Source organism: Candida metapsilosis (genome assembly GCF_017655625.1).
Source record: "Candida metapsilosis strain BP57 chromosome Unknown scaffold3, whole genome shotgun sequence".
Taxonomy (NCBI): domain Eukaryota; kingdom Fungi; phylum Ascomycota; class Pichiomycetes; order Serinales; family Debaryomycetaceae; genus Lodderomyces; species Lodderomyces metapsilosis.
This window is the reverse complement of record NW_027138161.1, coordinates 1,170,866-1,197,096: the sequence shown is the minus strand read 5'-3', so window position 1 is coordinate 1,197,096 and position 26,231 is coordinate 1,170,866. Positions and strand designations below refer to the sequence as shown.

The following is a 26,231-nucleotide window of genomic DNA, read 5'->3' as shown; positions in this document are numbered from 1 at the left end:
CAAAAGCTTTAAAGACAACACAAATTAAAACTGAGAAGACGATGGATAGACAGGTCGATTGGCAATATCACTTGTTCACATATCCATATGTCAAGTTTTAAAAGCCACTTTTAGTTGAAGACGACAACTTCTCTACAATCATTCAGAAAGCCACTGGCCGATGAAGTAATGACCACCTCTTGATCCCCATTCGTCAACACTATACGCTGATTACTCCAGAAGGTTAGTAGTAGTACATTGGAATGTTTCACATTTAATTGCTTTAAAGTGTAATTTTGCGTTTGCGCGTAGTACATTAACATTTACTTTTGTTTACACAAGAATTACTTTTTGTTTTGATTTTTTTTTTCGCAACAACTTCCCAATTTGGCATCAATGTAAACACACAACAAGACAAGCAAATAGAATTAGACGTTGGAAAAGCGGCAATTCAAAAACATGGATGAGAAGAAGAAGATGATGAGTGACAAAAATAGAAGATAGAAAATAGTTGCTTATTGATTTGATCGTGTCTTGCATCAGATTCTAAAATTTTCGGAGAGCGCTAGAATAACATCTGTATACACCTTTGTTCTTAGACGAATGCCTATATAACACCACTTGGCTCATTATACTTGATACCCACAATAACAAGACTCATCAATGGTGATACGGCATATCCACTTTGCATCAATTGTACTATCGTTTGCATTAGCAATTGTACTGGGTGTATTGACAATTATTCGAAATCATCACAATGTATACCACCTACTATATGCCATTACAAGCTTTGTTCTAGCGGCATACTATGTCATACCCATTGTTTATACCCATATCCTCACCATCTCATTTCAGCTAATAATTTCATTGTTCAACATAATATCTGGAATATTATTGATTGTTCATTTCCACCACACTGTCATTACAATTTTATTTACAGTTAATGTCATTTTCATTTCTATATCTTCAACAATGCTACTATTTGTCATTTACATGGGAAGTAATATTGAGATAGAAGAAGGTACTGATTCCGTTACCAAAAAACCATCCGATGCAACGTTGTACGATCGTGATTACACTATGGACAAGAATTGGATGGAAAAGTATGGAACTGATCCAAACCCACGGCCGTTACCATACTCAGTTTCGGCAAACACGATACAGAAGCCCCAACAAGATACAGCTCCCAATGATTCAGCCTCTCTTATAAACGTTGAAGATCATTATGATATCCTTAATCTACCGAAACGAGCATCCATGCATGACATAGCTGCCGTCAATAGACAGAAAACACGAATGCAAAGGTGGAGGCTGATCAACGATGAGAGGCAATTTATGTCACAATTGAATGAGTCTTTGCTTCCACCAGTATTGAAAAACAAAAAGCGGATTTCCGAAGACAACGAAGAAGGAATGAAGGGGCTAGAGCAGATTAGTGGTTTCAAACCAAGAAAAATACACTCAACAATGACTTTGGATCAGTGGGATCTAGACGAGTATAACAAGACAAGAAAAATATCGGGCTATACAATTGTCCCAGGTGTCCACAACATTGTGAGCGATTCCAACTTGTACAAAAAAGCTCTTGATACAAATGATGAATTTTTATTACAACCAAAGGAAACACCAGTGGATAACATTGACGATTTGAGTGATATTGGTACACATAAGCCATCACTAGATAGAGACTTCAGCTATCCATCGAACCAGAGCGAGTGTGCACCTTCGCTCCACACTTTTAGAGAAGAAAGTTCCAATTCCCAGCTTACACAATTGAGCAGTAATCAAAATCAGGCCCCACCAGTATCACAGTTTCCTATACCGGAACCTACGACGCCGCCACCATCATGCAACGACCTGTTTGTTAACTACAAGAGCAACTCACCGATCAAAAAGTTCCTTACAGATAGTCCGAGAAAGATTTTCCGCTCAAATACAACCGTCTTCCATCGACGCCACAACCACTCCAGCTCAATCGCATCAAACTCGTACTCTCTCAGGTCGGGAGTCTCTTCTCGTTCAAGATCCTCATCTCCAAAGAAAATCAAGTCATATTTGAAGATTCACAAACATAGTTTGAGTGTACCAAATTTTGTCGTGAATAAGAATGCACCAACAATGTCAACTAACCCATCGCCTCAGCATTCAGAGTTTTTTTCTGCAAACTCATCGAGGCTAGTTGAGCCAATAGACATGTGGGAGATCCAAACATCGAATTTTGCATTTGATAACGCGGAGGAGCTGTTAAGTGAGCCGAAAATTGAAGGTGACACAGATACAAACGACCAATCAAGGGTCAGCTCATTACCCAGCCAAGCTATAGGGGAGTACGATCGTGAGAAATGGAGGACAATCAAGTTGTGTAAAAATGGAGAAATGGTAGATAGATCATAGTAATAGAATAACTGAATCTCATTTTTTTTCTTTTCTCTCCGATGAGATTTTCAAAACCATTTTACATTTCTGTTTCTTCTTGCAAACTAGATACAACAAAACTGTCATGGATGACTTGTTCGATGTGTTCGACGAAGCTCCAGGAGCTGTTCCTCCAAAGATAGAGGAGATTGAGGAAAATGAAACCGCCAAAGAGACCAACGGGAATGATAAAAAACGGTCACATCGTGAAGAAGAACAAGAGGATACGAAAAAATCAGCCCCAACAAAGAAAGCCAAACAACAGCAAGATGTCAAGCCAGTTGTGTTTGATTCGGTGGAAATAGAAGCATCGAGAGAAGTTGTTGCTAGTGGAGGACTCCAACAAACAACCGAGGATCCCAACTCCAAATTGAAATTGAGACATCAAGTTAGACATCAAGTGGCGGTTCCACCATCGTATCCATATGTGCCTATTAGTGAACACAAGCGTGAAAATGAGGCAAAGACTTACCCATTCACTTTGGACCCGTTTCAAGATACTGCTATTTCATGCATCGATAGGAATGAAAGTGTTTTGGTGTCTGCGCATACATCTGCTGGTAAAACCGTTGTTGCGGAATATGCCATTGCGCAGTCATTGAGAGATAAGCAAAGGGTCATTTACACTTCTCCAATTAAAGCATTATCAAATCAAAAGTACCGTGAATTGCAAGCTGAGTTTCAAGATGTCGGGTTAATGACTGGTGATGTGACTATTAACCCAGATGCAGGATGCTTGGTCATGACTACCGAGATTTTACGAAGCATGCTTTATAGAGGTTCAGAAGTGATGAGAGAAGTGGCTTGGGTCATTTTTGATGAGGTACATTATATGAGAGATAAATCAAGAGGTGTAGTGTGGGAGGAAACTATTATTTTGTTGCCAGATAAAGTCCATTATGTATTCCAATCAGCAACGATCCCCAATGCAATGGAGTTTGCTGAATGGATTGTCAAAATCCACAACCAACCTTGTCACGTTGTGTACACTGATTTCAGACCCACTCCATTGCAGCACTACTTGTTCCCTGCTGGAGGTGATGGAATTCACTTAGTTGTTGACGAAAAGGGAACTTTTAGAGAAGAAAATTTCCAAAAAGCAATGACTACAATTGGTGACAACACTGGTGATGACCCTGCCTCCGCTGAAAAGGGTAAAGGCAGAAAAGGACAAAGTTTCAAAGGTGGAAACAAGGATTCCAAGTCAGATATCTACAAAATTGTCAAAATGATTTATATGAAGAAATACAATCCAGTGATTGTGTTTTCCTTTTCCAAAAGAGATTGTGAGAAGTTGGCGTTGCAAATGTCGAAATTGGACTTCAATACTGATGAAGAGAGAACAGCATTGACGGAGATTTACAATAATGCAGTTGGCTTATTACCTGAAGGAGACAAGGAACTTCCACAAATTAAAAACATATTACCATTGTTGAAACGAGGAATTGGTATCCACCACTCTGGTCTCTTGCCAATTTTAAAAGAAATAATTGAAATTCTTTTCCAAGAAGGGTTTTTGAAAGTGCTTTTCGCAACGGAGACATTCTCAATTGGTCTTAATATGCCGGCAAAAACAGTTGTATTCACATCTGTCCGTAAATGGGATGGTGTTGGATTCAGATGGGTCTCTGGTGGTGAATATATTCAAATGTCAGGTCGTGCTGGTAGAAGAGGATTGGATGATAGGGGTATAGTCATTATGATGATTGATGAGAAAATGGAACCGCAAGTTGCTAAAGGAATGGTCAAAGGTCAAGCTGATAGATTAGATTCAGCTTTCCATTTGGGTTACAATATGATTTTGAATTTGATGAGAGTCGAGGGAATATCTCCCGAGTTTATGTTGGAAAGCTCTTTCTACCAATTTCAAAATGCTGCTAGTGTACCTGCTTTGGAGCAAAAAATGCAGTCTCTTCAAAACGAAATTGAAGGAGTACATATTGATGACGAGCCAACTGTGAAGGAGTATTATGATTTGCTGCAACAACTCAATAGATACACAGCTGATGTGAGGAAAGTTGTTACTCATCCGGGCCACATTTTACCTTTTCTTCAAGATGGAAGAGTGATCAAGGTGAAAGTTGGCGATTACGACTACGGTTGGGGAATGGTTACATCATTTGTCAAGAGAAAAACTAGTCCCTATCAGAAACAAGAGTTTACTGCTCACGGGTCATATGTTGTCAACGTGTTTGTATATACAATGTTTGTTGATTCACCTGTCAACTTAATCAAACCATTCAATCCATTATTACCAGAAGGTATCAGGCCAGCAAGACCGGGAGAAAAGTCGAGAGCAGAGTACATTTCTATAACATTAGATTCGATAGAAAAGATCAGCAGTGTTCGGTTGAGAGTACCAGATGACTTCAAAAGCGCGCAAGCAAAGAGAACATTGGTGAAAACAATGAAGGAGCTACCCAAAAGGTTCAAAGATGGTATTCCATTGATGGATCCGGTTGAGAGTATGAAAATCGACGATGAAGATTTCCGGACTTTGTTGCGCAAGATTGATGTTATTGAGTCCAAGTTGTATAGCAACCCGTTGCATGACACAGCCAGGTTGCAAGATTTATATGCAAAATATTCACACAAGGCAGATATCGAGAAGAAGATTAAGGAATTGAAGGAAAAGATATTGGAAGCAGAGGCGGTAATACAGTTGGATGACTTGAGACACAGAAAGAGAGTTTTGCGTCGACTTGGATTTATCACGCAAAATGACATTATTGAACTTAAGGGAAGAGTTGCTTGTGAAATTAGTTCTGGTGATGAATTATTGCTCACTGAATTAATATTCAATGGTAACTTCAATGATCTATCTAGTGAGCAATGTGCTGCATTGTTATCGTGCTTTGTGTTCCAAGAGCGTGCTAAGGAGGCCCCTCGTTTGAAACCAGAGTTGGCAGAACCTTTGAAATTGATGCAGGAAATGGCTACTAAAGTTGCAAGAGTATCGAAAGAGTGCAAGATTGAGATCACAGAGCAAGACTATGTGGAATCATTCCGACCAGAGTTGATGGAGGTTGTGTTTGCTTGGTGTAAAGGAGCTTCATTTACACAAATTTGTAAAATGACCGATGTTTACGAAGGGTCATTGATTAGAATGTTTAGAAGGTTGGAAGAACTAATTAGGCAATTGGTGGATGCTGCAAAAGCTATAGGAAATGTCGAGCTACAAGAAAAGATGCAGAAATCTTTGGACTTGGTTCACAGGGATATTGTTTCAGCTGGATCTTTGTATTTGTAAGGGGTATGTACAGTGGCGCAAAAATGCTACCTAATAAATCAGAAAACAAAAATCAAAACCTCTATTTTTTGCTCTCTTTAAACAAGCATGACTAAGAGAATCTTACATCAGGGGGAGGTTGAACTCCTTTTTGTTAAGTCAAAGGCATATCTCCACCCAACTCCATCAAAGCAAGACAACATTGCGGGATTTTTATCCCTTTCACGGCCACCTAGCTCAACCAATTTGGATATCATCTTGGCGTTTACCCCTGAATCGCAATTGAGTAAGGAAGAGATTAAAATTTACAACGAGGTTGATGTCGAGGAGGTTGATCTCAATTTAAATGCATTCAAGAAACATGGCAAAGCACGGGGTGATAGAATTGTCTCGAAACCAAGTTCAAGCATACTCAGTTCATATGCATTCACAACGACACTTTCATACATCTATAGCATACAGTTTAGAAATCCAAGTCACGGCTATTATTATGGAAGTATAGTGATCAACACCCAAGATGGGGAGAAGTTGCCTATTGTGTTTTTCCATGACGATGAGTCGTCATCAACGATCAAGAACCAAAAGCTACATAATAAACAATTTGACCCCTTTGCCGAAGGAGAGTTGTATTGGGGTGCCCTTGACTTTTTGAATGTATTGAAAAGCTTGGTTAATATTGAAAAGTCAACCATTGAGCCAAGCGTTTACCTAGTTAATCCTCAATCGGAAGATTTACGAAACTTTGCCCCTTTCAAGAATAAACAGGTCAAAGAGGAGCCACCTGCAAGCTCATTCCAACTACCTGATGTGAATAAAATGTTCAACACTGCCAAGTGGAAAGTTTTGGAAACTGTTGCCACTTTTACCGCAAAGACCAAGAACCAAGTCATTGACTTGATTGAAGAGAATGCGCCTCCACAAGTGAAACAATTGATGGTGCAACCGCAAGTGGCAAAACTTGGTGATGAATTTGACTCAGCAAGAATGTATCTTGCGAAATGGGCGCAGCAAGTGAAGGAGGATGCCGAATCGTCCAAGTATGTCACTGATGATGAGATTTACGAAAGAATTAGTCGTGAGTTAAATTCGAATAAGTTGTTAACGCAAGAGGAGATCAGTCGCACGTCAAGGATGAAACCAGTTAGTATTCAAGAATGGGAAGGGTTCTTTGACCATACAGGAAGACTAATTGTGACTGTTAAGGAAGTCAAGGACAGGATATTCCATGGTGGGCTTGAAGATGAAGTAAGAAAAGAAGCATGGTTGTTTTTGTTGAAGGTGTACCCATGGGACTCATCAAACGAAGAGCGAGAAGTTTTGAGAAAGTCCTTTGCATCAAGGTATGACGAGTTGAAGCTCAAATGGGTTGACGATGCCGAGAGAAGAAACACTGACTATTTCAAGGATCAAAAATTTAAGATCGAAAAAGATGTGAATCGAACAGATCGGGATTTAGAGATTTTCAAAAACGTTGATGGAGAAGTTGAGGAGCCAGATGATGAGTATGATGTGGCAAATATAACGAATCCTCATTTGTGTAAGTTGCGTGAGATTTTGTTGACGTACAACGAGTACAATACTGAGCTTGGATACGTTCAAGGAATGAATGATGTACTTTCTCCATTGTATGTGGTGTTGCAAGATGAAGTATTATCATTTTGGGCGTTTGTTCATTTAATGGATAGGTTAGATGGAAACTTTGACCCTGAATTGAGTGGAATCAAGTTACAACTCACCAAGCTAATGAAGGTGACTCAGCTTACTCTTCCTAATTTGTACAAACATCTCATCAAGTGTCAGAGTGAAGGTCTATACTTCTTTTTCAGACACATTCTACTCCAATTCAAAAGGGAGCTACGCTGGGAACAAGTTTTGCAGTTGTGGGAGGTCATCTGGACGGATTTCTACACCAACGACTTCCAGTTATTCTTTGCTTTGGCCGTGTTGTCAGATAATGAAAGAATCATTATTGAGAATGTTCTGCAGCCTGAAGAAGTTTTGAAGTACTTTAATGATTTGCTGGGTCATTTGGATGTGAATAAGTTATTGGTGAGAGCTGAGATTTTATACAAGTTGTATGATCGTATGACGTATATAGTTGATTGAATAACATATGAGTTTACGTAGTGAAAGTGCGTGACTAGGGAACGACTTGCATTGGCTTGCCTAGCGGTGCATTATGGTTCTGGCCTGATATTTGTGCGCACGTGGGCACGTTATGTCCTCTTGTAGAATCGAGGAGAGTCGGGGAGGTACCAGGAGATACACGAGCAGTATGTTATTCTCTTTCCTACCAGCTCTCCTTTCAGGAAGCCTTTGACTCGACCTCACTCAAAATTAGGCAATTCGTTGGCCAAATCACTCCACACATATGAAAGTGGTTTTCGCAGCCAGGCTGGTATTTAATATGCAGGAAAAAACCGATGAGGTTATAAAGAAAAGACCGCCCCCATCACACCTTGCATTCCAAAACATCCACATCGTTAACTATCCATGAGTGAATCTACCCCACTAATACACGGCTATGATGACTACGACCCCTACCATACACCCAAATCCAACAAGAGAACCAAAATATTTCTATACACCGTCGCGGGACTTCTCGGTCTTGTTACACTTTGGGTGTTTACTGTTGTTCTCCCAAGTTATTACATCCCCGAGGCAGTGTCACTTAAACCTATAAACCACATATCGCACTTGAATGTGAGCTTTGAAATCGAACAAGGGAAGAGGAAGGTTGAGAGGATCATCATGGTTGGTGATATCCATGGCCACTATGATGAATTTAGGAAATTATTGAAGAAAGTTAACTATGACAAAAAGCACGATGAGTTATTAGTTTTAGGAGACTTTGTTACCAAAGGTCCTGATTCGTTTAAAATGTTGGAGTATTTGATTGACCACAAGATTGAGTGTATTGTGGGAAATCACGAATATTACGTGTTACAATATTACGCAGAGTTTCATGGCCTCGACCAGCCCAGTTTCCTTTTGAGTGGTGAACCACAGCCTGTTAGCTCTATATGGAACAAGGGAGCTTTCAATGATGACCCCGAGTATCTTTTTGCCAAGAAGTTACAGCCCCGTCATGTCAAATACATCAACCAGTGCTCTGTGATTAAAGAACTCGGTATGGTACCAGTGGGCGATGGTGCTGCACCCGGAGTTGCAGTTCATGCTGGTCTTCGACCAGACCTAGAGCTTGCCCAACAGGATCCTATAGATAATTTGGAGATGCGCTCCCTCATAGGTCCTTTTTACAATGAAACGACATCAGACCCAGATGCCCCATTTGCTAAAAGCTGGTCCAAGATTTATAATTCCAAACATGGAAAAGCACCAGCAAATCACGTTGTATATTATGGTCATGATGCTGGAAGAGGACTCAAGTTGAAAGAATACACCAAGGGATTGGACTCTGGGTGTGATAAAGGAGGAAAATTGACTGCTGCAGTGATTTCCTCGATCAAGAAGAAAGGAAAAGTAAGATTAGAGGAGGAAATTGTTCAAGTTGGTTGCTAGAGTAGAGTGTAGAGGTTTATAGATTTTTGAAATAGTGTATCCATGGCTTAAGATTTTGTAGGGCAAGCGTTGGGAGCTAAATTGAATGCGAACTATTGAGATCCCGCGACAATTTTTTAAATCCAATAAATCACCATCAGTTAAAGTTATACAATGACATCATCTACAGCAGACTCAGAATCATTATCATCTCTTCTAGCTAAATTTGACCAACTTAAATCCAAACGACAGGACGCGCTTAGGCTCAACAAGGCAGATGTGGCTCAGGAAACAAGGAGGAAAAAATTGGCATCACTACAATCAAAATCTAATCATTATGAAGCTGACCCAAGGAAGAGCTTAAGTGAACATGAGCGTGTCATGGAATACACTATAGAGGAGTGTGACGCATGGGAAGACAGGCGACAGAGAAGGATGAATACTGGCATTCAGGATCAAGATAAATTGGCAGAAGCTACTTACTACAAAGAGATCAACGAGTTGAAGGTAGATAAGGAAGCTTACCTTAAATTCAAACGTGGAGAAGCCAGTGAAGGGTACATTGATGACAATTTGAGGGATGAGGTAAGCAATATGGTTAATGATTCTAAGGATAGAAAGTTTAATAAAAAGAGAGGACGTTCCGATGAAGATGCTGGTAATTTCATTAGTGAGAAAAACCGCCAATTCAACTTGAAACTAAATCGACAATATGACTGACTAGTTTTGGAAGAAAAGCCTGTTTGATCCACAGAGTACATAGATTTAGTTAGTATAAGGAGTCTCATATTTCTTTTGTGATTATTACCTAATCATCCATTTTTCATTCAAAGCGAAAAATTTATTTTGTAAAAAAACCAAAACCAGTGTTGAATTGCACTTTTGTCAGTTAAAACAATCAATCACAACCACATTTGCATCATTATACCTATCTGATACATCTCACTTTCTGTAATCAGCTATATTTTATTTCACCAATCATTCAACAACAGGAGTTATTGATATTACAAACTCATGTCTGACGAAGAAAACGAAATTGTCAATCACGAGGAACACCAATCAGGGTCAGAAGGAGAAGGAGATGATGTTACCAGAGATTCAGTGACTGACTCCTCTGAGGAAGAAGACGATGAAGACAACGAAGAAGAAATCCAAAAAGTTCGTGAGGGATTCATTGTCGATGACGAGGATGAGGAGATAGAATCAAAGAAGAAAAGAAGACACAAGAAGAGAAAGAGAGAAAGAGAACGTCAGGAAGTGAACGACGCGTTGGATGAAGATGATCTTGAGTTACTTTTGGAAAATTCCGGAGTTAGGCCTCGTAGTCAAGGAAATAAACTCAAAAGGTTAAAGAGAAAAACGTCAGAGGAAGGGGATCTGGTGGCAGATGCATCCAGAGAAGCTGAATCGAGAACATCTTCAGCAGTACCAGATATTTTTGCTGATGACGATGAGGAAGAAGAAGATTTGGATGAAGGATTTGTTGGCCGCGATTTGGATGATAGAGGGGCAGCACCTCGTGATAGATCAAACATCTTGGACGAGTTCGACGACTTTATTGAAGAAGACGAATATTCAGGTGAAGATGAAGAGGTCCGGAGGGAGAGACAACTCGAAAGACAAAGAATCAAAAAGTCAGGACCTAAACTCGATACTTCTAAGTTGTCCAATGTGGATCGTAAAAGTTTGCAAGAATTGTTTGAAGTGTTTGGGGATGGTCGTGAATACGAATGGGCATTGGAAGCCCAAGAAGATGAAGATCAAGGTGCAGCAGGAAATGAGGATCCAACATCCTTGGATGAGGTGTTTGAGCACTCTGAGTTGAAGGAGCGTATGTTGACAGAGGAGGATAACTTGATTCGTATTATTGACATTCCAGAGCGGTATCAAAAGTACCGCTCGTCCTTGGCATATGTTGATCTAGATGATGACGAATTGGAGCTTGAAAAGCAGTGGGTGGCTGATGCCTTGTTGCGAGAGAGACATGCATTCAGAGGAACTTTCTTGGAACAACCATTTAAAGACTCTGTTGGTAAGGTGGTGGAATATGTGTCTAAAAATTCCTACGAGGTTCCATTCATTTGGGCTCATCGAAGAGATGACTTGTTGCACTCGGAAGACGATGGAACCAATGTTCATAAACTATTGTATGAAGATGATTTATGGAGAATCGTCAAATTGGACATTGAATACCATTCGCTTTATGAAAAACGTATGAATATGGAAAACTTGATTCAAGAGTTGGGTATCGATGATGACTTAACCATGGACATTAAGTCGCTTAATACTATGGTTGCTGTTCAAGACACACAAGACTATATTAACTTCACATACGCTAAAGAGATTCAGAATTTGTCAAATAAAGAGAAGGATGAAGGGAATGAATCCGAAGAAAAGACTCGTTCCAAAGGAAAAAAGCACTCTAAATATGCATTGTATGATCGAATCAAGTCAAACATTTTATATGATGGCGTCGAAGCTTACGGAATCACTGCGAAACAGTTTGGAGAAAACGTGCAAGACCAAAGCTCCCAAGGGTTTAATGTCACTTATAGAATTCATGCCACTGATGATTCACAAGAGTCCCCCGATTTTGTAATCAACAAGTTAGTTGACGATGAGGAAGCTTTGTTTAGAGACCCAAAGACAGCAAAGGATGCGATAAGACGTACATTTGCAGAGGAAATCTTTCATAATCCTAGAATCAGACATGAAGTGAGGTCAACTTTTGCTTCCTTTGCTTCCATTAGTGTGGCTATTACAGAAAAAGGTAGAAACACGATTGATAACTACAGTCCTTATGCTGACATCAAGTATGCCATCAATCGTTATCCTGCAGAACTAGTCGAAACGCCAGATGTATTTTTGAGAATGTTGGAAGCAGAAAGGTTGGGTTTGGCTGTGGTAACCGTTGAACCTAGACAATATGATCAATGGTTCCAAAGTATATTCAACTGTTTGAAGTCAGATGGATCGTCAGAAGTTTCAGACCAATGGAACAAGGAGCGGGAAGCAGTTTTGGCATTAGCGTTTAAAAAGTTGTGTGCTATGGTTGCCTTGAATACTAAAGAGGACTTAAGACGCGAATGTGAACGATTAATCGCTTTGGATGTGCGTGCAAACTTTGTCTCGAAACTTGATCGAGCTCCTTTCACGCCGTATGGATATGATAAAGGAACCAAACCAAATGTTTTGGCTTTGACTTTCGGCAAAGGTGATTTTGATAGTGCTGTTGTTGGTGTGTTTGTCAAGGATTCGGGCAAGGTGCTGGATTTTTTCAAGTCTGAAACGAATCCAATTAGGGACCAGGAAAGTGAAGAAACATTTATGGGACAATTGAAGGAGTTTTTTGACAAGAATTTGAAAAAAGATAAACCAGATGTTGTGGTTTTGTCAGGATTCAATGCGAATAGTAAAAGACTATACGATATTTTGACAAAGTTTATTAATGATAATGAAATAAAGGTGAACACCGAGGATCTTCCAGAGGAGGAAACCGTGCCGTTGCTCAAAATCATTTGGGGGCCTGACGAAACTGCTAGGTTGTATCAAAATTCAGAGAGAGCCAAGTCAGACTTCCCAGATAAACCTCAATTAGTGAGATACGCTATTGGTGTTGCCAAGTATGTTCAGGATCCACTCTTGGAGTACATCTCATTAGGAGAAGATATATTGTCACTTACTTTCCATGAGCATCAAAAGTTAATTCCTACTGATCTAGTGAAGGAAGCATTGGAGTCCGCATTTGTTGATCTCGTGAACGTGACTGGTGTTGACATCAATATTGCTGTGCGGGATTCATATATCGCGCAAGCATTACAATACGTTGCAGGTCTTGGTCCACGTAAAGCATCTGGGTTGGTGAGAAACATTGTTAACAATTTGAATTCCACTCTAGTTGCAAGAAGCGATTTGATTGTTCAAGAGCTTGCAACACAAGCTGTGTTTGTCAACTGCGCCTCGTTCTTGTACATTCCACTTGAAAGTCAAATTGATACTCTTTCGGACGCTGTTGAGTTGTTGGATGCCACCAGGATACACCCACAAGATTACGAATTAGCTAGAAAGGTTGCAGCAGATGCTATTGATATGGATGAAGAAGATTTCTCCAATGAAAATTCCTTGTCAGTTCAAATGTTGTACAACGATAATGTCACGAAAGTTAACGAGTTGAGCCTTGTTGATTATGGTAAAGAATTGTACACCAAACTCGGTAGAAAGATGTTTGCAACTTTGTTGACTATTAAAGATGAGCTAATTAATAACTATGAGGAAATAAGGAAAAAGTATAGGGTGATGAATGATGTTGAAGTTTTCACGATGTTGACAGGGGAAACACCCAAGACGTTTGGACGCGGTCTGGTGGTCCCAATCACTTTAGTAAAGGTTGGAAAGAATTATCGTGACCCCACGGCCAGAATCAAATATGCCAAGGGGATTACATCGTCGATGGTGCAGGCTAACATAGAAGAGGATAAGATTCCAGGTGATATTGATCTTAATCAAGGGCAGGTAGTGCAAGCTGCTGTACTTGAAGTTTTCTATGATTCATTTACATCTGTTATGAGTTTATTGAGAGATGATATCAAACGAGCCTCAACACCCAGAATATACAAGGAAAGCGGTAAGTGGAACTTCAGAGCTGAAGAAGAGGATTGGAAGAGAGAAAAGGAAAAGGAAAAAGCTCAACTTGCAAAGACCAGGAACATTCAACACCCATTATATCGTAACTTTAACTACAAGCAAGCTGAGGAATTTTTAGCGCCTCAGAGTTTGGGAGATTGTGTTATTCGCCCATCCTCTAAGGGTCCCAAATACCTTACAATCACTTGGAAAGTGGGTAACAACTTGTTCCAACATCTTTCTGTACAAGAGCGTACACGAGGTAAGTTTAAAGAGTACGTTGTTGATGGAAAAACTTACTCCGATTTGGATCAATTGATTTTCCAACACATTCAAGCAATGTCGAGAAAAGTTGATGAAATGGTTCATCATCCTAAATTCAGAGCTGGAACAATGTCGGAAGTCACTGAATGGTTGGAGTCGTACACCAAGGCAAATCCAAAGAACTCAGCATACATTTTCTGTTATGATCATAAGAACCCCGGGTACTTTTTATTATTGTTCAAGGTGAATGTTGACACTCCAATCAAGACTTGGCATGTTCGTACAGAAACAGATGGTTATGCATTGAAAAACTTTTTGTACACTTCAATGACGAAATTGTGCAATGGTTTCAAGCAGGTTTTCAAAACGTATTCGACTGCTCCAAGCCAGCCAACACAGCCAGCTGGTTACGGTTATAATGGATATTAAGAAATTAGCTTATAGGTAAAATTAAATAAATATTTACAATTCTTGTGTACTACTTAAATTTACGATAACCAACACGTAATTTCGATCTTAAACTATCTCCATCCACATACGTACCCATCAACCAACGGTCGCCTCCATTTTCATCAGAAAATCCGTTTCTTGAATGTAAGACACGACGATTTTCGAAAAACACACAACTACCTTCTTTCATTTTAACCTCGTAGTGATTAACAGGATCATTGATGAATTTTTCAAACAATTGGAATCCACGAATAAAGTCGTCAAACATTTCATAAGCTGGATCATCCTTGGTAATACCAACTTCGAAGGGGCCTTGGAATGGTGGTGAATAGTTGACCACGTGGATTTTGGGGAAGTCACCCGTGATTTCGGTATCTTCAATAATGAGTGGTCTCTTGTAGTAGTAATATTCATTATTGTTGTCGTAATGGAAAGTAATTGGAATTTTTGTGAGTGCATTGTAGGCTTTTGGATCTACTTGACGAACATATTCAGCAGCCAAAAAGGAGTCGCAAAAGATGTTTTCCCCACCTAATGTTGAATTATCAATTGCATGCAACATTTGTACACCTGGAGGTGATTCATAATACAATAAATCCATATGCAAGGGTAAAAATGTGTTTGTATAAGCCAAGTTTTTAGCCTCGGTTTTCAAATTCTTGACATCAAACAAGGAACCATAGAAAGTTTTACGGATATAGCCAAATCGTTCGGCTAATTTTGCCACTGGCCAGTGAGGTACATTCGATTTGTCCATTTTCTCCAAAGTGGGTCTTGGTATGTTATCAATAAAGCAAAGACCATACTTGTTCATGTTATATACAGCATCGAAAAAAGTCTTGTCATCATTCAAGTACGCGTCGTAATCATGATGCAATGAGTCTAAATTTGCCATGAGGTGTTTATGATCCCACAATGTACGGTCATTATCAAAGAACAATCCATCTCTGATGCCATTCGGAGTTGAATATTTCTTCAAAAAGGGAGCTGAATAAGTTGAGTTGAAAAGTTTCCCATTGTTACTCCATTGAATTTGAAGTTTGTTGTCGACGATTTTCGGTTCTTGGGCGATGGAAAGGTCTGTGGCTGCTTCCGCTGTAGTGAACAATTTCTGACTAGTTGAAGCATCTACGGATTCCGGAGACGTACAGGCATCGCGAAGGAATGTGTTTTTGAATGTCACATTCTTTCCGTCTAAATTCACAGACACTTCTTTGTTATTAAAGCCCACCAAGGACAATGTTGATTGGAATCTGAAATGGTTTAATTGAGATCTTCCAATTCGTCTTAACATTGAAATAGAATGGTTGAGGTGGTCTTTGATGAAGAGAAGATGAGTGAAAAATTGTAGAAAACAAAAACTGGTGATTTTTTTTTTTTGTTTTTCACTATTTGTCGCTTAATTTCAAATCTGGGGTCCCAAATTACCAAATGCGGAATAGCGAGCGGAATTGCAAAAAAAAAAGAGAGACGATGACGGAGGGAAAAAAAAAATGGTTGCAAATTTGAAAGGTTTACACTACGACGTGAGTTGATGCAATGACAGCAATGAATGACATCCTGCATTGAGATCCAACTTCAGCATCTCTACGACTTGCCTTCTTCTTTTTTTTTCCCTTTTTTTTGTTTTTTTTTTTTTTTGTTATGCCTCCATATGTGTGAAAGGGAGGGGGAATGGAAAGAGGGGCGTCATATATAAATACAAATGGGTGCTTTGTATCAAATTTGTACGAAAATTAGCTAAAAGATGATCTCTAATCATGCTTTTGGGTAAACTTGTCTCCATAACACTCATTTCATCAGCCTTGTGCTTTTCAGAAGATGAAAGGTTGTCAATCTCAAAAAGGTTAAATCGGTCTGCATGCAGAAGTTGTTCACGTGCAAAGTCCATCCTTGTATCCCGGTGTGGTAGAGGAGTCCCTGATAATGCGGTAGAGGCAAAAGAGTACATGGCGTGCATTTGCAACTTGAGCAATCGCTTTTTTGATCAGTTCACTGACTGTATTGAATATTGCAGAGCAATGGATGGAACGGGATTGCCTCATGACGAGGTGGAAATGAGACGTATGTATTGTGAATTGGCTGATAGTTTTTCTTCAATATTGAGTACTGGAACGGGAACTGAGCATGAATCGCGGCCAACAAATGGGTCATTTGGTATCCACGTTACTAGAGATCATGGTGATTTCGGTAATGGCCGTCACTACACATCGGTTGGATTTATTGCTTCAAACGCGGAAGGATCAACCCTCTTCTCACAAGGTATAGTGGGAGAAACACGCAGGACCGGAACTGATTCAGGTGGGAACCCAAGAAGTGGAATATTACTCTCAAGCTTGTTGTATGTGTTGGTCTTCATCGTAGTTGCTTTCGTCATGTGATTTGGAGAGAGTGGGAGAGAAAAAAGTAAGGAAAGCAATATTGTAGGATAGTTACGTGGTTGTACTATTGCTGGAGAGTTAGTTTTTTCTTTTGTTTCTTATATCTTATGGTATGCTCTTACGAAGAAGAAGAAGAAGAAGATGATGATTAGTTTGTGTAATGCACCATATTGAAATGTTTTTTTTATATTTTATATTTTATTTTTTTTTTTCGCGTACTTTCATCGACTAAAGAGCAAAACAACACAACACAGATCGTTTTTAGTTGTAAACACCCCAATCAATTCAACTTATAGGTGTCACACAAGAAGTACAACTCAACTAGAGATATTTTATTTTGGAAGAGTATGGATTGTACTAGACTAAGTGATACTAAAGATAACCGTTCCACCGGTGATGTCTTTAAAAAGAAATTTACCTCACTATCGCGACCCAGACAACCATTAAAAGAAACCAATGCTAATCTACCCACCCTTCCATTCAAAAGGAATAAACGGAATTCACTGTCATATTCATCACCAAAGGGTAAGGATAATAAGAAGTTGTCGCCAAAGAAACATGCCAGTGCTACGCAAACTGTACCACCCATCGCAGAGAAAACAGGAGATCAGAATAGCCCTATTAGGGAGAAAGAAACTACGAGCCTTCCTGTTTGTGAAACACCAACTGAGACTGGATCGAGCCAATTGCAGAGTGCTATAAAGGAATGTGCTAATGGTATACCGGTGATAGACAACACAACAAGAGAAGTCAAGCCAATCTCAAGGAAAAGAAAATGGGAGACTGAGAAAGAATTCATGAAGCAGGCAAAACCAAGTGGTATGCCGAGTTATGTCCCAACTTTGGAAAAAGTTCAACAAGCGGCCACTTGGAAGGAGGAGTCTTACACCGTCAAGCAACTTTCCGAACAACAGGAGAATAATGTATCTGAAGAGAACGCATCCAAAAGCGGCACTACAGGAATCAGAGCACCGGGCACCACCACGCAATCCGAAGTTGCAAACTTAAACCAGCATAATCTCATTCAACCAATATCGGAAAAGCCAAGAACCTTGATTGACGCACATGAAACATCAAAGAATAGCAATGTCAAAGCACCTCTTCAGCCTCTAAATTCAAACCAGGTTGACCGCAAACTGCTAGAGAAAAGAAAGCCTGCCCAACAAAATACACAACATCAAAAAGGAACTGCAAGATTATCTGGAGAGGAGTTGTATCAATGGCAACAATCGTGGAAGAAGATCATGAGGGAATCTGTAGTCTTTTTCGAAGGAGCACACGATTTTCAACTGTCTGAGTACAAAAAGGCAGTCAAGTATCTCAAATACGTTGGTTCAGAAATTGCACCCTTTTATCGCACAAATGTTACTATAATAATATCAAAACGTACCTATGATGACAAATTCGATTACCCGACTAATGACATATTCTCAAATGTTCCCAAATTCAAGACGAAAGTGTGGAGTTATGACAAGTTATTTAGGTTTATGAAAAACTTGGGATTGAGCAACATATCTGACGACCAGCTTTCAACTGGTGCTAACGCAAACTCAACCACCACAACAAATTACAACAACTTGTACAATTTACTTAAGGAGGAGAAATTGTATGGTGTAGCGGATAGAGATCCTAATGCAAAGCGTGATGATTTCCATTATTTTGGCAAGAATTACTTATACGTCTACGATTTGAGTCAATCTGTACGACCTATTGCAGTTAGGGAATGGGGTAATGACTACCCGACTATGCATTTAACCTTGGACGGAAAGTGTCCATTTATTGAAGACCAATCGGATCAGAATCTGGAAAGGAAGAGATTGAAGAGGATTAGAAAGTTTGAAGCTACAAAAGCACACCGTCAAGCATTGAGATCAGCCACAGAAAGAGTCATCAATGGAATTTCGCTCTCAACAGGCCGATTCAATGGAACTAGCACAAGCACTGACAAAATTGAAGAATCTTCAAATGGAGAAGTTGCTGAGTTTAGACAACCATTGACTAGAAACTCTTCATGTATTCAATCTAAAGCAGTAGATGCAATGGCATCTGGTTTTAATGGAGCATCTAATGCAGTACAGTTTTCAATGGATTCTAACTTGAACAGTACCGCAATGGCTGCCGGAAACGGATTGGGTCCTTCCCTTTCTCAAGTGCAATCTAAAAACCTAAACAACCTTAAAAGGCGAATTTTCTTGAAACGGAAAACGTCCGAAAGAAGAGATAAGGAATCAACTCCTGGCTATTGTGAGAATTGTCGTTGTAAATATGATAATTTTGAGGATCACATCTACAGCAATAGGCACAGGAACTTTGCATGTGATGATCGCAATTTCGTCGATATTGATGAATTGATAGCTACTTTACAAGAAAGCAACTCAATGGGTAATATCACCTCCAATGGTGATTACATATAAAAGCATAGATTGTATAGCATAAAGCATATATTCTAATAAAGCGATTTAATTAGTTTCTATTTATGCTCTAGCTTTGCAGTGATGAACTTTAGGCTAAATTAGTGACGTCACTTGCCAGAGAAAGTGGCACGGTAAAAGAAGGCACAAGCGGTAGTTGTAGTCCCTGCATCAGTAGAAATTAAGATAAACCCATGATAAACTTATGATCAAAGTGTCATTCACAAGTAAATCTCCATTTAATCCGATCAATTTGTCAATGGAAAAGTGTGAGGGACAATATAGGAATTGAACTGTGTAGCCGTACCGCTAAAAGCATTGTACCACGCAATAAAGGCGGTTATTAATCCAGTTACTCCTCCAGCCCTTGTAACTCCAACCTTTCCAGTCAATTCCCCACAAGCCAATAATATGAATGTCACTTCCAAAAACACAAAAATTAAAAAGAACTCCCAAGTCGATTTCATGGTAGTCAATAGAATCAACAATGTAAATACGACCCATCCTAATAAAAAGATCCCTACTGCATTTTGAAATTGATCAGTATCTTTAAAAGCAGCACCAACTCCAAACAGTTCAATGAAAAAAGTGGCATAGCTTAGCCAAAATGCTCCATATGATACCAAAACTGTAAGGGCAAATGTGTTACCAGTAGCAAACTCAAATAATCCTGCTAAAAACTGGATAGCGCCCCCATAAAAACAAGCTAATGAAACAACAGCATTGGGGATTGTAATTCCCATAGCCTGTGTATTGAACAAGCTCAACACAAAACAAGTCAACGCAAAGCCACATAATCCAATGGGAGCAGGATTCATGTGTGATGTAGGATATGTGGTGACTCCGGGGTTCAACGATCCACCAAATGCAGACATCAATTCATGACGATAGTAGCTATGACCCCCTATAGTGACAAGTTCATTACCCTCTCCATGAATGTGAATTCTTGAAATTAAACCATGGAGATGATGATGCTCTTGATGCTTTGGTTGCTCGGGGTGACTTTGATCTTCGGAAATGGAAGACGTTGATTTTTCATGATTTTGTAAGGAAGATGAAGAAGACATTGCTGCAATGTTCAAAACGGTCTTCAATGGCAAATAATACAAATGTATAATTGCTTTCCAGACAGCAAAGCTGTCAATACCAGGAAAAACCTGTCAGTATTTATACATAGGCCAATTTAGACATATCTTTCATTGTTCACTATTCCTTCAAAATTGAATATTCGGTTAACCCCGCAAAGTGCAAAAACCCAAATTGGAGCTTGTGCATAGAGGCTAATTTTCACGCCTCTTGTATTGGTGGAGCCTCGGAGATGCAACCAATGCTAACTGTCTAAATAATTGGGCAAGATTAGCAGATGGGGTAAAGAAACAAGAAACAGGCGGAGACTAAAAAAGTAACCAAAGAATCGAACAATCATTGAAAACCGAAAGTCTAATTGAAGGAAAAAGCTTGGATCTTTTAAATTTGGGTTTCTTCACTAAAACTAATGGAAAAGGGTAGAAATCATTTTAGCTTCCCAAGGCAATCCAATTCCAAGCTTTTCCCAAAAAGACGAAATGTGTAATCGTGGATCAAGAAAAAGAAGAACTGAGCGCAACTAAAATGGTTACTCGTCAATTTGCGGAGTACCCACTACCACAAAAGTCTCAGCATACACAGCTAACCCACTCTGAAGCTAAACTTTATACTCTCTTTGACCTTTGTTGTAGGTGTAAGTCAAAATGTTGAAATAAGAAGGGCATCAGATTCCAGAGTCATTGGCGTGTGTCGCGTAGAAATGTTGTACAAAATTGTAATCACCTGAAAAATTTTAAAACAACGTTACTTTACAGTTTTAGTCAAACCTACAGTCATGTTCAATCACTTACTACATAGGCAGCTTGGGAATAAGCGACTACTAACGAGGTCATATGCGGATATAATAAATGAAATTCGAAAGAAGTCAAAGGAATCGGCACCTAAAGTGAATCGATTTGCCCAGCAGTATTCTCAACCAAAGACAGATAAAGCGGCCCAACAAGGTGCCAGGACCAGACATCATGGCCATAGACGAGGTGGAGCAACCACACCGGGTCATAATGCACCAAAAACGCCTCTTCATAAGATGCACCGACCATCGGCTCACGGCAAGCCAGCACATCGTCCGGCCGGTGGCAGACATGAGAATAGGATGAAAGATTTCGACAAGCAATTTATATCAGTAGCACCACAGCTTTCAAAAGAGGAAATGGAAAGACAAAAGATGCTCAAGTATGAGGAGCTTCGAAGAGAATTAGCCAAAGAGGAACAACAAGAGAAATATCAACGCGATGATTTGGTTCGTGTCCAACAGTTGAAGAAGCGTAAAGTTAGAAGAGTCAAGGAGCAGAGGAAGCCATTGGTAAAGATCCAGCTCCCACCATTTATTAGCGTTTCCAATCTAGCTACAATCATGCAGGTGCCCTTGAACGACGTGTTTAAGAAATTGGAGGGATTAGGCTTTGATGATATTCGTCATTCTTATATTTTAGACAAGGAGAATGCAGCAATGATTGCAGATGAGTATGATATAGAGGTTGAAACCGTGACTCAATCTGAGAATGATTTGTTTCCTGAACCTGTGAAAGAGGAGTTGTTGAAAGAAAGACCACCAGTTGTTACGATTATGGGTCATGTCGATCATGGGAAAACCACAATTCTTGATTACTTGAGGAAGTCTTCTATCGTATCTGGTGAGTTTGGAGGAATTACACAACATATCGGAGCATTTTCAGTAATTACCCCAAAATCACGCAAAAAGATTACATTTTTAGATACACCAGGACACGCTGCATTTTTGAAAATGAGGGAGAGAGGGGCAATAATTACTGATATTATTATCCTTGTTGTCGCTGCTGATGACTCGGTGATGCCACAAACTATTGAAGCTATAAAACATGCGAAAAAAGCCGGTGTGCCAATGATTGTTGCCTTGAACAAGTGTGACAAACCTGGTGTCAATGTTGATAAGGTACTTGGAGACTTAGCTGCACAGGAGATTGATATTGAAGATTATGGTGGAGAAACACAAACTGTGCAAGTATCCGGTAAAACTGGTTTAAATATGGACAAGTTGGAGGAGGCAATCGTTACATTGAGCGAGTTGAATGACTTTAAAGCTGAAGAGAAGGGCGTCGCTGCCGAAGGTTGGGTGATTGAATCGGAACTTGTGAAAGGAATGGGAAATGTTGCAACTGTGTTGGTTCGTCGTGGATCATTGAAGAATGGTGATGTGATTGTTGCTGGTGAAACATTTTGTAAAATTAGAGGAATGAAGGATGAAAAGGGCAAAGTTGTTAAAATTGCCGGCCCTTCAACTCCTGTGCAAATTTGGGGATGGAAGGAATTACCAGATAGTGGTGATCATATAATACAAGCAAAACTGGAGCAGATTGCCAAGAAAGTGATTGATCATCGTATTGCTCGTGCACAACAAATTCAAGCATCAAGAGATATTGAAGATATCAATGTTAAGCGAGCTGAAGAGATTAAAGAAGCTGAAAGATTGGAGAAGATCGCCGAGTTGAAAAAGGCTGGTTTAGATTCTAGTGAATTGGAAAAGGAAGCTCAGGATACAAAAGTCACCAAATGTAACTACATCATCAAGTCGGATGTCTTTGGGTCAGCAGAAGCAATCAAGGAGAGCATTCATGAGTTGGGTAATGATGAGGTACAGTCGTGTGTTATTTCCCATTCTGCGGGTGCTCCAACAGACAGCGATCTCGACATGGCCAAAACTTTTGATGCAACAATATTCTGTTTCAACATCAAACCTCCCAAGCCAATATTACAACGAGCCGAAAGAGAAAAGGTCAAAATTGTCGAGCATAACATTATCTATCGGTTGATTGAACAAGTTACTGATGAGCTTAACTCGCATTTGAAGCCAAGGATTGAAACAAAAATCCTCGGTGAAGTTGACATAAAGGACATATTCACTATAACGCAAGGGAAATCCAAGATTAGAGTAGCTGGTTGTAAAGTTGCAACAGGAGTGATTAAACGTTCGTCTGATGTTAAAGTTATGAGAGGTGATAAAGAGGTGTTTAAAGGTACATTATCCTCCTTAAAGCATGTAAAGGATGATATAAGTGAAGCACGAAAGGGAAATGAGTGTGGTTTAGGGTTCCACAACTGGACTGGATTTGAAGCTGGGGATAAGATCTTAGTGTATGAGGAGATTGAACATAAAAGATACTTGTAAATAGACAAAGTCAATAAACATAGGGCATCGGTTTAGCCATGTAGTGATAGCTTGATTACTCTTTGATTTACTCTTTAAAGTTAAGTCACTAGAGGAAAGAAATGAGTCTTGTTGTCGGGATGTAGTGTTTAGTGTGTATATTTGATGGTTATATAGAGCATGTTAGTGGAATAGTATAGCGTAATCTAGTCAGGTATTACTATCCTACAACGAGGTCCATTGAACAATGCCATGACATACTAGTCAAGCATATGACGTCAGCTTTTTAAAACCGAGAAATTTGATTGGACTGAATTTTGTGTCATTTATGCGCTTTAGTCATGCCAAGCCATGCCGTGCCAATGACATGCTGATTTCGCGAGGAATTTCAGTTTTTGCACAATTTTTTCTTGAGTGGCATTCAACAACAAAAAACAAAAAAACTCTGACGCTGTACAACTACAGTTTTCTTTCCTTTCACAACTTTACACCCGACTATATACAATGAGTACCGCGTATCATCCTCTTGATGATTTGAACCCCAAGACACCACAATCTTTGGAAGATGAACAAAGTCCTGAATATGCTGAAGCACCACCTCCATTTCCACCTACTGCAGGACAAGAAGGATCATCAAATAATGATTTAGAAGGGAACGAGGGCCTGAATAAAACCGCAGAACAACAAAAGTCGGGACAAGATGTTGACGGTAGAGTTATCTTTTGTTGTATATTTGGGTTCCTACTCTTTGCAATCGGAATGGCTGTACTCGCAGGTGATGCTCCGATGACGGCGCAAGTGCTTGGTATTTTAGTACTAAACATTTCATTATTTCTACTCTTTGTTGGGGGAGCTGTCGTGTTCAACGTTCCAAGAATAGTGGGTGAGCGGAAATTTTTAAGGGTGGTCGGTTTTGGTCTTGTGTTCACCTTAGTATTTCTGATAATCTGCATGATTGTCAAATGGAAAATCGGTAAGCCCGAAACCAATTGATATAGCTAGTTTTTAGAAGTATGTAAATTCCAGAACTATATCCTTGATATTGATATCGACATCTACTGTAAAAACAGCACGATTGATCTTCATTCCTGCCTTGAAACCCCGTAGATTTGTTATTCAATTCATAACCAGGAGAAGCTGCGCCGTGTCAATAAAGCGTGCAAGATCTATTGACGATGCAGTGCTGCATATCGTTCCTGAAATCGTTGTCATCTGGAAGAAAGAGAGCGTTAGAGAAAAGAACCGAATACCCCATCCAAGTGAAGACTCCCACCAACATTAAATTACCTCGAGGAAAAAGCTGAAAGTGAGTGAGAAGAAGCGTCAATTCACGATGTGATGAAAAATGTTGATTAGATCATTTTGCTATGTCCATATTTATGCTTTTTAATAAACGTTCTCAGGAACAAATGTGTGGTATTTCGCATTGAGCATTGCAATATTTTTGGTTAGTTTAGCAAGTACTCTGGAAGTCTGCATAAGGTTCAGAGAATGTATTCCCCTACATTACAAAACCCAATGTGGTAGAAATATGTTAGATGTTATCATTCCTTCATGATAACTAATTCAAAAAGTTTCTCCTTGGTAGGAAAATAGTTGAATTGAGAAATGTTGGTATGTGCAAAATGCCACTGCTTGGGGGGAGTTCGCGGGACTACACATCTTTAATCTCCCAAACTCTTTGGAAAAAAGGCTCCCTTTAAATCATGTGCTCGATTTAGCTATCAAACTAGCCAATTTAAAACATTATTTTTCAATGAAAACCTTTTATGGAACTTATCAGTCCTCACTTCGCAATAGGATAGTTCAACAAGATCTGAGGTAATATACACTACGATCCAGCATAACAAATAATCAACAGGAAAAGGTTCAAAATTTCATTCTTGGCCCCTTTTTTTTTTGACATGGAAATCTTACGAAGGACTGTTTTGGTGTAACGGTATAAAATGAGATGAAGTTGTCTATTGGCTAATCTATCCCTCCAATCGCGTAAAAACAATGTCGGCTACAACTAAGAACAGCACCAATGGCGCGTCTCCACCACCTTCATTTAAATCATCAAATAAGCAAAACGATTTAGAGAAGCAAAAACTTCCGCAACCCAAACCAAGTCAAAAAAGTGTCGCCGTTAAAAAAGTAGACACACGGAGATACAAGGTGCTCTATTGTGGAGCTGTTTCAGTTGCATTGTTTATAGCAGCTCCAATTATGCTTGTTCTTGGCAATTTGCAAGTGAGAATGGCTGGTACGTTCAGTATGGGTCTTGCAATATACCTGATTTTTGTCTTGGGGGCAGTTGCTTTTGATTTTATTGATATTATGGGGAGAATATTGTTTAGTTGGTGCTTGGGAGTTGGCGTGTTGGTTGTTGTTGGAGTTCTGAGTGGTTTAATGTATATGCAATGGCAAGATACTATTGGATCTTAACCCACGTAGATGTGGTGTGTAATTGTTGCTTGAGATTGGCAATATGTATTGACTGTTGTTATAGCCCATTTTATGTATAGATTTTTAAAAGTATACAGCTGTTTGGATAATTGACTGTCACCATATGCCCTCATTTAGATCACTCTTTCCTGGACATACGAGTCTCACGAGAGCATTATGCACAGCTAAACCCAGCACGTGCAGAAAAGGTAATCAATGGGGAAAATCATATTTACTGAAACTACTAGAAAGATGATGAAAAAGGATCTTGTTATGCTGCGAAGTCGTGGAAAAAAAAGAGAGTATCCTTTTGCACCCATTGAGGAAATTATACCCTACGT

At 39.5% G+C, this 26,231-nt stretch overlaps 9 protein-coding genes across 9 annotated transcripts; 7 read left to right on the top strand and 2 right to left on the bottom strand. All coding sequences in view use genetic code 12, as the record gives it.

Annotated features, from left to right (window-relative positions):
* Window positions 1-951: 951 nt before the first annotated feature.
* Window positions 952-9,145, top strand: I9W82_003309 (ATP-dependent RNA helicase; the record flags this gene model as incomplete). Its single annotated transcript, XM_067692260.1, has 4 exons — window positions 952-2,306; window positions 2,464-5,634; window positions 5,860-7,706; window positions 8,289-9,145. The coding sequence occupies 4 exons, from the start codon at window positions 952-954 to the stop codon at window positions 9,143-9,145; spliced, it is 7,230 nt and encodes a 2,409-aa protein (XP_067548657.1).
* A 153-nt stretch (window positions 9,146-9,298) lies between these two features.
* I9W82_003308 (uncharacterized protein) lies at window positions 9,299-9,844 on the top strand (the record flags this gene model as incomplete). Its single annotated transcript, XM_067692259.1, has 1 exon — window positions 9,299-9,844. One exon carries the CDS (start codon window positions 9,299-9,301, stop codon window positions 9,842-9,844), a length of 546 nt encoding a protein of 181 aa, XP_067548656.1.
* Window positions 9,845-10,138: 294 nt separating this feature from the next.
* On the top strand, window positions 10,139-14,440 carry SPT6 (chromatin-remodeling histone chaperone; the record flags this gene model as incomplete). Its single annotated transcript, XM_067692258.1, has 1 exon — window positions 10,139-14,440. The coding sequence occupies one exon, from the start codon at window positions 10,139-10,141 to the stop codon at window positions 14,438-14,440; it is 4,302 nt and encodes a 1,433-aa protein (XP_067548655.1).
* A 49-nt stretch (window positions 14,441-14,489) lies between these two features.
* I9W82_003306 (uncharacterized protein) lies at window positions 14,490-15,755 on the bottom strand (the record flags this gene model as incomplete). The annotated part of the gene is made up of 1 exon (XM_067692257.1): window positions 14,490-15,755. One exon carries the CDS (start codon window positions 15,753-15,755, stop codon window positions 14,490-14,492), a length of 1,266 nt encoding a protein of 421 aa, XP_067548654.1.
* Window positions 15,756-16,482: 727 nt separating this feature from the next.
* DBF4 (protein serine/threonine kinase activating protein) lies at window positions 16,483-19,256 on the top strand (the record flags this gene model as incomplete). Its single annotated transcript, XM_067692256.1, has 2 exons — window positions 16,483-16,802; window positions 17,168-19,256. 2 exons carry the CDS (start codon window positions 16,483-16,485, stop codon window positions 19,254-19,256), a joined length of 2,409 nt encoding a protein of 802 aa, XP_067548653.1.
* A 245-nt stretch (window positions 19,257-19,501) lies between these two features.
* Window positions 19,502-20,320, bottom strand: I9W82_003304 (acetate uptake transporter family protein; the record flags this gene model as incomplete). Its single annotated transcript, XM_067692255.1, has 1 exon — window positions 19,502-20,320. One exon carries the CDS (start codon window positions 20,318-20,320, stop codon window positions 19,502-19,504), a length of 819 nt encoding a protein of 272 aa, XP_067548652.1.
* A 794-nt stretch (window positions 20,321-21,114) lies between these two features.
* IFM1 (translation initiation factor 2) lies at window positions 21,115-23,484 on the top strand (the record flags this gene model as incomplete). The annotated part of the gene is made up of 1 exon (XM_067692254.1): window positions 21,115-23,484. The coding sequence occupies one exon, from the start codon at window positions 21,115-21,117 to the stop codon at window positions 23,482-23,484; it is 2,370 nt and encodes a 789-aa protein (XP_067548651.1).
* A 483-nt stretch (window positions 23,485-23,967) lies between these two features.
* I9W82_003302 (uncharacterized protein) lies at window positions 23,968-24,456 on the top strand (the record flags this gene model as incomplete). The annotated part of the gene is made up of 1 exon (XM_067692253.1): window positions 23,968-24,456. The coding sequence occupies one exon, from the start codon at window positions 23,968-23,970 to the stop codon at window positions 24,454-24,456; it is 489 nt and encodes a 162-aa protein (XP_067548650.1).
* A 1,005-nt stretch (window positions 24,457-25,461) lies between these two features.
* Window positions 25,462-25,890, top strand: I9W82_003301 (uncharacterized protein; the record flags this gene model as incomplete). Its single annotated transcript, XM_067692252.1, has 1 exon — window positions 25,462-25,890. The coding sequence occupies one exon, from the start codon at window positions 25,462-25,464 to the stop codon at window positions 25,888-25,890; it is 429 nt and encodes a 142-aa protein (XP_067548649.1).
* Window positions 25,891-26,231: the final 341 nt, after the last annotated feature.